This window comes from Colossoma macropomum, unplaced genomic scaffold, assembly GCF_904425465.1.
Source record: "Colossoma macropomum unplaced genomic scaffold, Colossoma_macropomum, whole genome shotgun sequence".
NCBI classification, from domain to species: Eukaryota; Metazoa; Chordata; class Actinopteri; order Characiformes; family Serrasalmidae; genus Colossoma; species Colossoma macropomum.
In genome coordinates, this window is record NW_023495007.1 from 693,737 (window position 1) to 707,399 (window position 13,663).

The 13,663-nt window shown below is 42.0% G+C and overlaps 1 protein-coding gene across 2 annotated transcripts in view; it reads right to left on the reverse strand.

Annotated features, from left to right (window-relative positions):
- Window positions 1-13,663, reverse strand: part of med13a (mediator complex subunit 13a) — a 69,053-nt gene that overhangs the window by 7,031 nt on the left and 48,359 nt on the right. The window contains exons 10-22 of one of the 2 annotated variants that reach the window (XM_036561061.1): window positions 12,375-12,591; window positions 10,857-10,887; window positions 10,300-10,421; window positions 9,371-9,461; window positions 8,462-8,673; window positions 6,757-6,956; window positions 4,055-4,980; window positions 3,619-3,783; window positions 2,907-3,130; window positions 2,461-2,650; window positions 1,652-2,060; window positions 943-1,147; window positions 435-626 (exon numbers count right to left, since the gene is read on the reverse strand). In XM_036561061.1, the coding sequence (XP_036416954.1) occupies window positions 435-626; window positions 943-1,147; window positions 1,652-2,060; window positions 2,461-2,650; window positions 2,907-3,130; window positions 3,619-3,783; window positions 4,055-4,980; window positions 6,757-6,956; window positions 8,462-8,673; window positions 9,371-9,461; window positions 10,300-10,421; window positions 10,857-10,887; window positions 12,375-12,591 (3,184 nt within the window). Of the gene's footprint in view, window positions 1-434; window positions 627-942; window positions 1,148-1,651; window positions 2,061-2,460; window positions 2,651-2,906; window positions 3,131-3,618; window positions 3,787-4,054; window positions 4,981-6,756; window positions 6,957-8,461; window positions 8,674-9,370; window positions 9,462-10,299; window positions 10,422-10,856; window positions 10,888-12,374; window positions 12,592-13,663 lie in introns of both variants that reach the window. The other variant, XM_036561060.1, reaches the window with a different exon arrangement.

Sequence of the window (13,663 nt, forward strand, 5' to 3'; positions counted from 1 at the left end):
ACTCTATCATTGAACAATTGCAGAGGCCTTTCCTGAATGACTGATATTCAGATTCAGACAATGTGGAGGCATCAAAGAAGATTCCTTTTCTCACATGACTGCTTCTGGCTTTAGTTAAGATTATATTTTCATGAGGATATATACCTAATCTAATCCTGAATTCATGGATTTGCCATATATTAAGGATTGCTATCCGTGAGAATCTGGCTAGGTTCTAGAGAACAGGCAGCAAAACAAATATAATTTTTTCCTCAGGATAAATGCTGTATCCAGGGTACTGATCTGCTTGACACTTGAATCACAATTGTTCAGGTATACACATAGAAAAAAAGGTGCTGTCTTTCCAGTCCCTACTTCTTTGTTGCAGAAATGCCTCTGCCTACCGAGCACCTTTAGAAAGAAGAACACTAACTGGGTTGTTCTCCCTGTCTCACCTCTGGACTCCTGAGGGCTGTGTCAAGTGCGAGGCCGGGACCAAAGCCCGTTAGCGATTTGACGTTGGTAGACACAGGGAGAGGCCGTCTGCACTGAGAGTACACTGAGAAGGCCAGAGATTTCAGGTGCTGCGCATACAGCTGCCTCTCCTCACACTTGACTGGCTGCAGGAGGTACTGACATGGGATTATCTGAGAGAAGACAAAGCCAGTCAAGAGAGCTTGCAGATCACAGCGACATCATTCCGAATTTTTAAGCTAAATCAGAACTACCTTAAATCAGCTTTAAGGAAAACCAGCAGAATAGTTTCATGCATGCAGGTGATATTAAACATGGTTCCTTATTCAGAATACAGTGGATTATTTACTTCACCACATGTATCCATAGTATTCAAAAGCACTATAACCACATTCATATTCTTTCCACTCCTGGAAGCGTTAAGTCTTAAACTCATCTGCCCCATGGCATTCATATAACACACTGGGTGGAGTGGTGCTTTGCACATACCTCCACAGAGATAGAGTTGCGTATGTGAGAAGGGAGGAACTCCACCATCTCCAGGTAGCAGCGCAGGAGCCCAAGTGTCCACACACTTGAGTCCGCATCCTCATATGAGAACGGGTCAACAATGTAGATCATAATAGCAGGGGGGTATGTGATGGCATGAGACTCCCCATCAGTGGGTATGCCAACCTTCTCCCTCTCCATGGTGCTAAAAGTAAAGAAAAAGCATATCTTTATGGACCTTCAGTGTCTACAGGGTAATGCAGACAACCTGGCATAACAGTTAACACCATGACAATTGTTAAAAAACACCCAGTTCAGTCAGCAACAGGATGCTGAAATAACCCTCAGACAGGTTCATTATCAAAAGTCCTTTGGACATTGATGCCAAAAGGCCACTCTAATATGTAGTGTCTCATTTAACTGAATTAACTATACAGAATTTATTTCTTTTCCTGTTCTATTGAACAGATGATTGTATCTATCTAAAAACGCCAGCTACCATTGACACTGTTTAAACAATTTCTGAGAAATGGACAAACAGAAATCATCCAGAATTACTTCTTGATACATTAATTTACAATTAAGAATGTTTTTCCTTCTGCAGTGTAAGCATTTTACAAGGTTTTGCTAATGAAAGTAATGACATGGAAATTAAAATGCCTGGAAAGGAGATGCACAGGTTTTTGAAGGCTGTCTAGGTTTTGCATACCTCTCGGGTGGTTCAGAAGGCCCCTGAGTCTGGCTGGTGCTGGATGAGCTATCTCCGGAGAGGTTTGAGTTCTGGGTGCCAGCCTGTTGGCCCAGAGCCCCAGATTGTGAGCTGTTGCTCTGGGCTCCCATTCCCCCAAAGGGAGGGAAGGAGCTTGGCTTGCTAGGCTGCATGCTGCTGTTCTGAGGGCCTGAAGAAGGAGTGCTACTGGTACTGCCTGGTAACCCTGGGCCACTGTTGCCCGGGCCAGTGTTATTGGTGAGAGAGGAGCCCCCAGAGGCCTGTGAAGTTTGGGGGTTAGAAGAGGCTAAGCCTGAGGACTGCACAGATGATGACTGGGTGGAGGAAGGAGGTGGACTTGGCTGAGTAAGTAAGGAACCGTCCAATGGCTGTGTAGCGAGGTATGGAGCTGGGAGAGAAATGGAGCAATAAAAAGACCATTATTATTTAAGGTTCTCAAAGATGTCTAATGCAACAACAAACTGATGCCATCAGGAATACTGATGATAACTAGTAACAAATTTATCAGTTTTCTAGTGATACTTTTTTGCTCACAGTCCAGTGATGGCAAAAGCTAAAAAAAAAAAAGAAATAAATCATAAAGCAGCCCTCGGCATGAGAAAATCCCCTATATTGGTTTCGCACAAAATGTTTCTAAGTTTGTGTTTGTTTTCTTTTAGGTTATCACAGTTGCTCTGATTAGTCTGCACAACCTGCATCGTCTTTTCTTCATCTTTATAACAAAATGATTGCAATAACTGCTGTAACTACTGTTCTGTGCTAAAGAAGCTTCAGTGAGAAAAACTTACCGAGGTCATGCCTGCAGACTTGAGCAAACAACTTAAGCTTGGCAAAGGCTTCACTGGTGCCGCTGACTCCCTTCAGGAACCAATCAGAAATTGGTTGCTCTGATAGCTTCTTGGCTGCAGCCCCTCCCACCCTCACAATTCCATCAGCATGCACTTTGGAAATTGGTCGATGCTGACCGAGCTTGCAAGACTATTGGGTGAAGACAAGACAAAATCATTAACAAGTTCACTGTTTGCTAAGCAGCTGTAATCTTTGCTATAATCATAGGACAGATTATCTTAAGTATCACTACTTGCTTAGAGGTCAGATTCAGTTTTCAGGTTTGAGAAGCACTTAAATTACAATTCTAGGCAGATTTCAACAAACAGGATCAACAACACACAACCAAAGCCATATCTATTTCACTAAAAGGAAGAAAACAAGCAGTTTTCTCCATCATACACACCTCATAGACAGCCGTTAGCTCCCTGAAAAAACTCTTGGCTCCATTGAGTAGTGCTTCGTTCTCTGGGCAGAGCACCAGATAGCCCACATCTCTCTGGGAGCCGAAAGGTTCCAACAGTAGCTTCTCCCAGTAGGGCAGACCAAAGGGAGACAGCACCACAAAGTCATACTCATAAGCCACCAGGAACGTAGGAATGGGCAAAGGCTCTGGGGACTCATCTGTGCCTAAAAGGGGGGAAGGAAAAAAGAAAATGTAAAAAGACTGAATGCCTCACCCTAATCCAGCAATGCTAATCTGCATTCCAGGTAATCTACAGCACCATAGCATTTTTATGTTTTCCCTGTTCTACAGCACCTGATCCAAATGTTAAAGCTTAAAAATTAGCTTTCAAGTTGGTTCAAGAGGGTAAAAAGCTAAAACCTGTAGTGCTGGGGCCCTCCTAGAATGCAGGTGTCCTTATACTGGATTGCTGCCATGGGGAACGCTGAGAGAATATCACCATTTCAAGAAGAGTACTTAGCTGTCATAAGGGTGGAATGTCTGTAGTCTTACCACCTAACTGTTAAGATGATTTAACACCAGATGCGATGTGGCATGCGTGGTGAGCCAAAACCACTACGCAAAACTGTAAACATGTAATGGAACGGCAGATCATGAGGCATGTTACCACGTCTGATGGAAGTGGGCTTTAGAGCAATTACTTGCTGCTTACCATAGGACCCCCTTCCAGCCATCTTGTGAAACTGCTGCCAGGTAAGGGGTCCTTGGACGCCCCATGAGCGCACAGTTCTTTTCTTCTGGATGGCATCCTGAAGCACAGGCTGGAGGGACAGGAGCACTCTTAACACATCCTGTGAGCACAGAGCACTCACATCCACTGCTGAGAACACGAGAGGGAAAAAAAGACAGCACTAAGTCAATACAACAATAAAGTAGCTATCCTGTGAATATAAGCATTTAAATAAACAAACACTTCTACTCGTTATTTTGGGGTGTACGCACACTTACGACATCTACTAATAATATACTATAACGAAGTAATTAACTTATATAATTTCTCCAAACTGCTATCATCATTCAGTAACACACACAGTGTGAGTGAGAGATGACCAAGCTTCATTAAATGAGGCTCCAAAATCAAGACTCACCATTACGTTTGGCCCAGTGGTGCAGGCAGGTGCTTTTAACTAGTGTCTCATCCACTTTGCCTCCTGACATGTTGTCCATGAATTGTCGTCCGTGTTCCAGGGCTAGGTAGCAGTCGTTGTGGAAGTCCCTCTCCTCTACGCGCACACAGGGAGGGACGACTACACCCCCTGGCACCCTGGAGGCGGTTCCTTCTGGCTCTGTGGCCAAAAGCGGTGAGTAAGGGTTGGTGCACTGATCCTGCAGAAGCAAGATCAGCTCATCTGGAACTTTGTCCTTCACTCCTCCTCCGCTCTTTTCCAATGAGGAACTTCTCAGCACCTCAAAGCGCTTCTCTGCTTCCCTGCTCACGTCCGAGCCACGGCCGATGATGTCCAGCTCATCCTCCAGGAAGAGGCCCGACCCATTGCCATAGCGGCGGTTGACGACGGCACTGAAGCCGCAGCTGCACGGGTACTGTGCCTCCATGTTGGGGTCGCTGATGTACACACCCACGTCGGCACCCTTGATGTTCATGTTGCATACGCAAATGCAGCAGCTGTCAAAGTTGCAGTCTTTGAACAGGTTCATGACCGACTCAGACAGGATAAGGGTGACGTAGAGACTGTGGGCCTCCGGGATGGAAGGCACGGTGGCCGGCTCCACAGAGTTGAGTGGCCGACAGGTGGAGGGTGTGGAGGCGGGCGAATATAGGTCCGAGTTCTCATACTTGAGGGAGCCCTGGACGCTGGCAGGGCCACGCGGGGTGCGGGGGGTACGAGGCGTCCGGGGGGTTGGGGCGGAGAAACGTGGAGTGGCAGGGGAGGGGAGGATCCCTGTGCCACTGTTGCTGGGTGGCGCGCTGTTGGATATAAAGGGTGTGTGTGTCTGAGGGGTGTATGACTGGCTATAGTCCTGTTCCATGGCGCTGCCCACACTAGGGATGTTACTGCAAGAAAGATGTGAGGGCAGAACAGAAGAGACATTAATATTACACATTAAATACAAGAGTGGATTAACTGACAACCATACTGCTACAACATTCTGAAAAATTCAGAACTGGGCAAGGTATAATGCGTAGAGATTTTAAGCTGCCTTTTTAAAATATTTTCACCAATGGATTTTATTTTACTATTTAAATGAAATGATCCACCACCACCGGACAAAAAAAGGATTTTGATTTTGTACATGGTTGCTGCTTCTGAAAATATCCCGACTGCAATAATCAGAGCAGTCACTCATCAGCTGCAGTACTGTACTGCCATTCTCCAGGAACCTTCACTAGGGAGAGAAAGCCTATTTTTGGACAGACAGACCAACAGACAGCTGTGAAAGGAATGAAAGCACAGCTTGTCCCACACTGTGTGTGTGTATATGTACACGCCTGTGTGTTTCTTAGTGGCCTTTAAAACTGGTGGGGTTCTAAAAGATTGCCATTTGAAGAGATGGCTGTGTTGCTGAGCTGTAGTAGGTGTTAAAAGCAGCCTAACAAGCTCTGGACTAACTAACTTTAATCAGTCTGAACCTTAGAGCCAAGCTTCATGCTACACTACTAGCACTCCTTCAAGCCCCAGCTCACTTTCTCTCCCCTCTTTATTGTTTCAAGCACATTTTCTTCTATTACAATAAAAGGAAGTGCTCACATCTAGAAAATAGCAGAAATATGCTACTAAATTTGGATTCCACTCAGACAAATTATATTTAACAACTATTACCCATGTTACATCACACAAAATTAAATAACTAGTCATGTTTATTGCTGACTTATGAACTCCATTCAACTGCACAAAAATAGTCATGCCTGTCAAAAAGTAATTAGAGATTACTTCGGGATAAACAAAGACTAATGTAATAAACTCTGTTACCACATTCCTTAATTGTGTGAACACTACTGAAGAAGGCAATTCACCTGCACATGCATAATGCATTAAATCTTGCTTACATTACTGAAAAGGCCAACTGGAAGACAGCAGTGACAGCTGGCTATAATATAATGATCTGAATCTTTGTACTCTTTTTATACCTTGCCTTCCTATTAGTTGTGCAAGAATGAAGTGTGCGTATGAGGGAACTGAAATGGATCAAAAGACAGCAGTCTTTTTCTGATGATGAAAAGAGGTTTGTGTATGTGTTGTAGAAATGCAGATATGCACACAATGATGCATTACAAAAAGCCAGATCAGTATCGGTATCAGTATTGTGGCACTTAAATACACTTCAGATTTCACCTCATATGCACAACTACGTTAGTAATTTATAAACTTAATTTATGCTAGCCACATTTTATGATTTGAAAATTCCTCATGCTTGAGACAAGCGACAATAAAAATGCTTGTTGCAGAATTTGCAAAGCAACAAGAATTCCAGCACTACCATCTTACTTTAGTGGAATGATGGTAGTAATTTAAATAACATAATACCAAACAATGATGGTAGTAATTTAAATAACATAATACCAAAGAGTACAGAGAGTTCCTCTTTGCAGTAAGCAGCAAAATAACATAGATCATCAGCAATCATTAGATAAGGCATTTCATAAATGTAACAAACAGCACCACCAAAGCTAAGCCTGAGTTTATCTTAAGTTAATCAACCATTAAAAATCCTCTCATTCAAGCCTAATGTCTAACTTGTGTGACTTTTTAAAAGCTGCATGGTATGATTATTAGGATTGGTATGCAACTATGCAGTAATTATGTGGAAGGATTGCAGGCGTGCTACTCACCTGTCCCTGTTCAGGAAGCTCATGGTAGGTACGGTGTTGAGAAGCTCCAGCTTGCCCAGGGACCAGCTGGGCTGGTACATACACTCCTCTGGTAGCTTAATGGGAGGCAGACACTGACTGGGTAGCGTTTTCAAAGGGGCAAACATTGAGCAGCCCACAAAAGACTGACACAACTCGGGCTTATACACAAAGGAGAAATCCTGTGAAACAGAGATTAGCAGGAAGAGACAGGAGAATCAGAAAAAAAATACTAAAAAAATCTTCAGATCCATTACCATGATAAAATGAGCAGTCAGCTTCAGGGCTTATGTCTACAGGCAGGTATGGCTTAAAGCTAATTATTTTCACTACTGTCTAATGATGAAAAGAAACAGGATTGTATATGTATAGAAAAGCATATATGCGTATAATGATGCAGTAGAAAGCCAGATTATCAGTATCAGATATGTCGCAATTACCACCTCATTCCACAAGAAAAATCTAAACCAGCAAATCAAACAAAGTTGTCTGAATAGATTACTGCAACAATCACAGACATGTACTAAAAATAAACACAAACATTTTTGTAGAGATACAACAATATGGGAATTCTGGGCTGACTCCACTACCCAGTATTTCTCATGTACATACATCTGTTGATGCAGATACTGATGCATAAAGATGTTCCTGAAATGTAGAAAATGGGACTAGATTCTCTTGATTTAGCATTACAGAGAAACGTAACATTTATTTGTAGAGGGTTTCAATGTACTTCAGCACAGTAATGCATCACCAAACAATCACTGTTACTGATTAATTATTTGCTGATACTGATTCCAATACCACTGTGCATACCTATAATTCTGCCATATGAACATTTTAAATGAACAATATCTGAATATCCCAGCATGAAAATATTTATTTTCTGAATAAAAAAATGTAAACTGTGCTAGTTTGCCGGATATTTATTAAACCTAATCATAAAGTAAATTACAGTGTCAAAAATTAATTATTTAAAAATTCTTTTCAGTCTAGGCTTAGGGTTTTTTTTTGTTACCCAATTTTCTCCCCAATTTAGTCGTCTCCAATTCCACCTGCTAGTTAGGACTCCCCCAATCACACGATACTCTCAATGCTAGGAGGGTCAAGGCTAACACAGCCTTCCTCCGAGACCTGTGAAGCCAACCACCGCTTCTTTTTCGAACTGCCGCTCACGCAACGTCATTTGACAGCCGAACGCGCTCGGGGGAAAGCGCCAACCACCAGATCTGTTACATCAGCTAACAGACGCCTGCACTGACTAGCATTGCGTTGAGTGATGGGGGGAGAAGGGGGGCCATCCTACCCAGCCAGAGAGCGAGGCCAATTGTGCTATCTTGGACTCCCGGCTACGGATGACTGTAGCATCACCTGGGATCGAACTCACTATCTCCTGATGATAGGGCCAACACTTGGGAGCCCCGTCTAGGTTTAACCTGGGTCTAAAAAACTGGCCCTGAAGGTTTAATATTTGTTTATTTGACCTCAGCCATGAGTATATCTATTACTGTTTGATTATGTGAGTGCTCTGATCTTGCCTGGTCACAACAGTCCCTTAAGCCATCATAAGATGACCAAATCGTTTGGTTGATTTAGTGATTCACTTTGGTTTTTAGGCATATGTGATTTGCTGTGCAAATTACTTGCTGGCTTGTAGAATGATAACCTGGAAAAATAGAAGACCTACCTTGATCTCTGATGGTTTTGGACTGCAAAAGTTCTCCTCCACCTCAATCTTAAACTGGCCTGTCAAAGCAGATGGGCCATCCAAAGAGGTGAGGCCGGGCCCGGGCTCCATGTTACCATACTCCTTACTGCCCATGTTCATTGGTGAGTAGCCCATTATGTGCTGCTCCAGAGATGGAGGGGTAGGGAACATCTGGTGCAGGTCTGCTGAACCTGTAAGCACAGGAAAGGAGAGGGAAGGGGGGGTGAAAAAAAGTAATAATGAAACAGAAGAAGAGACGCTACAGTGCTCTAATATGTCCTTTCAGACTCTTTTCTTTGCTATATGAATGTTCATTATCAAAAGAAAATAGATCATAAAGTCCATAAACATTCATTTCAACTCTTAGCCAGCACACAATTCATTCACTACAGTTCCCTCTCCTAATTGACAGACAGATTCTACTTGTGTTAATTATGTCAGGACTAGCCTTGACTTTAAATGTCACTATTGCTGTTAAGACATGATTGAATTTCTGAAAAGCTACTACTAGACTTTTAGGAGGCTGACGTTGAACCAGCTTTTTATTGTCAACAAAAGCCTGCATGTGCAAGGCTACATTTTTTTCTAGCCCCTTGGAGAGAAATTTCATCAACTTAACAAGGGGGTGCTTCATAGAGAAATCACTGGTGAAAAGGCATGTGTTTAGATATTCTACTGGTAGGGATTCATTTGTTAAAATCTGTTGCCCAAATCAATAGTGAAGAAAAGCATTGTCAAAAATGTTTGTTGCTTAGACTTCAGGGAAAATACCAGATGCAGATGTCGTGGAAAAAACATTGATTTGACTGCCTGTCTAAATGCAGTATAAGAATTTATAAGCTTGCGCTTCTGTGTAGACTGATTTGTTTAATCAGAGATTATACTCACTAATACATGACACAGGGTCCAGGGCGGCTGGCTTCGGTTCCTTACTGCCAAACTTCTCCTCCGTTCCATTCACTGCTCTCCTGGCACCAGGCTACAAAATTATTTGGGGGGGTGGAGAAAAGAAAAAGTATTACTAAAATAGTTCTAAAATGCAACAGTGTTTTATTTAGCTCATGACTGAACTCATCTTGCTGGCAGTCATGTGATAATGCAGGGCCTGGAATACAAGCTCATGTCAGCTACTACAAAATGTATCAGCTGATTTCTGCTTAGAGCAAAATCTCACAGCAAGACTGCCATTCAAGAAGAGAATGGGAATCTTTACAAGCCATTCATCTGAGGAGTGAAAAAGACAAAAAGACCTATTTAATATGAGCCAAAAGTGCAGGGTTTAGACTCTTGTGCAAGTAAGAATTGTCAGCAGTTAACATATGACACCCTCCAAAGGATACAGACAAAATGTCATATTGCGATTATATGACTAAATATGCTCAAACTACCAAAATGGTCATGATTGTATATTGCGGTATCAATAAGCTGAGCATTTATAAACCTATTTTTACACAGGCTGTGAATGTATGAGTAAGACTGATATTGAACTTAAGTCTGAGTGAAACATTTAGAACAGCTCGCGAACTTGCCAGCGTTATTCTGTTTATTAAAAGTTAATTAAATTTGTTGGATCACATAATTGTGTGAATCATTACAATAATAATCTGAAATGTCTGAAACTGTGTAAAAAATAAATAAATAAATAGAAAGAGCAAAAGTCATACAGGAGGAACATTCACTGTATATTGTTATGAGACTCCACTGCTGAAGCTTTGCTCTTGCTCGACAGTGACAGAGAGAGCAAGTTTGTGTGCGTGTGCAAGATAGTGAGACAGGCAATGCAGCAAATTATTATGAGATGTCTCTCTGAAGCTAACCGTTTGCTCATCTTCATCTGAATTGAAGAGGTTGTCCAGGTCTTTGATAGAAACAGCCAGGTCAGAGTCATGGATCAGACTGGTGGAGGCAGCGATTTTGTGGGCTGCTCCCCGCTGAGCATCTGCAGGGGAGGATGAGAGAGGTCATCAGAGAAGAAAAAGATGTGAAAAAGGTAGCAATACATGGAGGAAATGGACACAGAAGTTGTCTTGCTTAGCACGGTCTATCTGGCAATTACAGACTTCCAGGAGTGTGGAAGTGTAAAGGGAGTGCATTCAACATTCATTCTGTTTGATATTAACCTGGAAAAGGCCATTTCAGGAGATATTGCACACATTAAAACTTCACAGGCAGAGAACAGTTGATCTGCATCTGGCAAAAACTCATAATGAAAGACTAGAGATGAAGTCAAAATGACAACATTGCTATTACAAACTAGTACACATTTGACCAAACTTCTATCACGGCATATGTCATTCACTTAACCTAATATTTTCTTTACTGAATATGCTGTACCTGGCATCTCTGACTAGAAACGAGAAGCATAATGTCTTACCATCTGATGGACCAGCGCTTCCATCCTCCCCCTAAGAAAGAGACAGAGACACTGAATTAGGTTACACTTTATCCGCACAGGAATATAGATTTGTGCTTCTGACCTGGTGAACTGCAACACTTATGTAACTGTGATTAGAAACACAAACACACAACAAACGCATTCTAACTTGCTGAGTAAAGTGTAGCGAGGTGTTTTATTTGAATGTTAACATTTATAAGATGGCTTGTATATTCATTTCACAATATTATGTTTTAAATAAAATATAATGATAATTCTCAAAAAATTGTATTCTTTTTTTTAAACCAGATTTTACAGGCATGATGAGCATATAGTCACTGTTGAGACAAAACCTTCAATGTCCAAAATGGTAACTTCACAAGTGAAGGAAAAAACATGAATTTTTTTATGTAAGATAATGTATGAACACTGTATTCCAACTAATTCTTGACCATTTCTGTTGGTCCATTTCTTATTAAAATTTCCCACAATGTAAAGGATGGAGGGGGAAAAAAAAAAGAAAAGTTAAATAGGTTGTCAGACAGTGCCATGTCAAACATTGTCATAAATTATTCTCAAAAAAACAAAAACTAAGCAAGTGAGAGAGAGAGAAAACAGTACTCGTAACGGGAGCAAATTCTCTGGGAGAGGCGGCACACGGGCAGCTAGAGGAACACGTCATTGATTTAATTCTGCTGCAGGCTCTTTATCTGTGACTACAGACTCTAATCTGCTTCTCCTTGAAGACATACTTCACATCCAGACCACAAAAAACAACAAACAACTACACATGCTAATGGCAGAAAGCCAATAATCAATATTTCAGCCCTGGGCTGGACAACAAGAGCTAAGCAGGTCATAATCTGAGCACAATGAGTAGTGAAACAAATTACTCTTCAGTTGCAGTGTGTGTGTGTGCGTGTGTTTATGTGTAAATAGACTGGTCACTAATGCATTTAAAACACTATCAGAAAAACCACACTACATGAAAAAGCAGCCTCTTTGTTCTCTCCTTATCTTTAAGACTTTCTCTCCTAGTACTGATACAGCAAGCGCAATAAAGGTCTTCCCCCAAGGTCTTATGCTGTAATGCGCTGAAAGCTCAGAGTAGCCACAAAGGAACTCTCCCTTGTAGTAGTAGTGAAAAACCACAACAAGCATGTGGGGTGAGGAAACTTGTATGAAAAGATCTCACACAGTATGAATACAGAATAATATGCTTAAGAGGTACGGTTCAGTGAACAGGGTTTATTTGCCTGTTAAAAGGTACTGCTAGTGAAAGGGAAAGAGGAGTGGGGGGAGAAAGAGAGAGAGGGAGACAAAGAGAGAGAGAGACGGGACACAGAGCAAAAGAAAATTGTACAGTACTTTTCCTCCCATAACCCAGTCAGATTGACTTACACTCTCCAAATCCTTTCCTTAACCTCTGACTTCTGTCCTACTGTTCGAATCCTAAAACCTTTGAGGGAACACTGCACTGCTGGAACTAGTAGTGAGGTTGGGGTCAGAGACCCTTACCTTGTGTTTCTTTCCTTGCTCTTTCTCCCCGCCTGCTTTATCTTTCTTATCTGAGAAGGTGAACTTCACATCCCCATCTACAAAGGCATAGGGGTCCACCTCGGGCTCGTGGTCACTGTCTGCGATGGCTGCAGCTAGATGCTGGTTTTGCTGCTGCAGGTAGGTCTGGATGCGCTCCTCTGACACTTTCAGAGTATGCTTGGAGGTGGCCATTAACCTGCAGACACAAACAGTACACAGCCATCAGTTTTGAAATAAGCATTTGTTTGGAAAGGTTTCACTCATTAGAGGCTGGAAGTGTAATAAGGAGCTTGTATGAAATAGGTTAGAGGTTCCACAGCTTTACCAAAACAACCTGCACCTTCAGAGGTTCTGCAAATCTGCAGATCTGATGCATGAGTTTCAAGCTCAAACTCTCTCTTTCTTTACCATTTGTTGTTCAAAAGATTTTCAACTAAAAATCTGTTTGAAGGCTTTGGATCAGCTGCTGTTCTCTGTGACAGACCAGTCCACTACTACTCTGACACAGGATGACAAGACACTTGCCAGATATTAGCCTCCAAAAAAAGACCCAGATAATGCAGTAATTAAACTCACTGAGAACAGAAGAACGGACAAGCACTGCAGAGGCACTCATAGCAGCACTGGTTTCTCAGATTACATAATACAGACACTTACAGATAGTGCCACCACTGGCTGTGTTTTTCTCCTACTGTCAAATCCTTAAACTGATCTTTCACTCTCAATTTTGCACATTCAGTATCTTTCATAATAGCTCCTCACTGAAGTAGGTGTGTCTGCGTGTATTACGACGATACATATGGTCATCAGAGAAGGAATCAATAAGCTCCCCAGTCTGCAGCAGTGCTGTGCATGCACATTAGTTATGAATGATGTCAAAAGGGCACATAGCCAGAGATTAACGTGACGTATGTGCACCACAACCACCAGACATAGAACATTCTGCCCAGCATCAGATGGGGGTCGGTTGTGTGTGTGTGTGCTAAACAAACCTACTTAAGAGAAAAGAATGTCTGAGTCTGATCCTGACCACTGCAAATTAAAGATCAGACAACTACCACATCACCACTGCTACCAACAAAGGCGGTCCAACAACAAGTACACTGATGTTTTAGCTATGATAAACTAAAAATCTGACAGAACAGAACAATACACTCCTTTGTCATTGACTTCACTCCAGGTACTCCAGGTTTTCAATTGCTTTTGGTGGAGAACTGAGAAACAAGGTTATATACACGTGTCTGCAGGCATCCAGATAAACCAGTGAG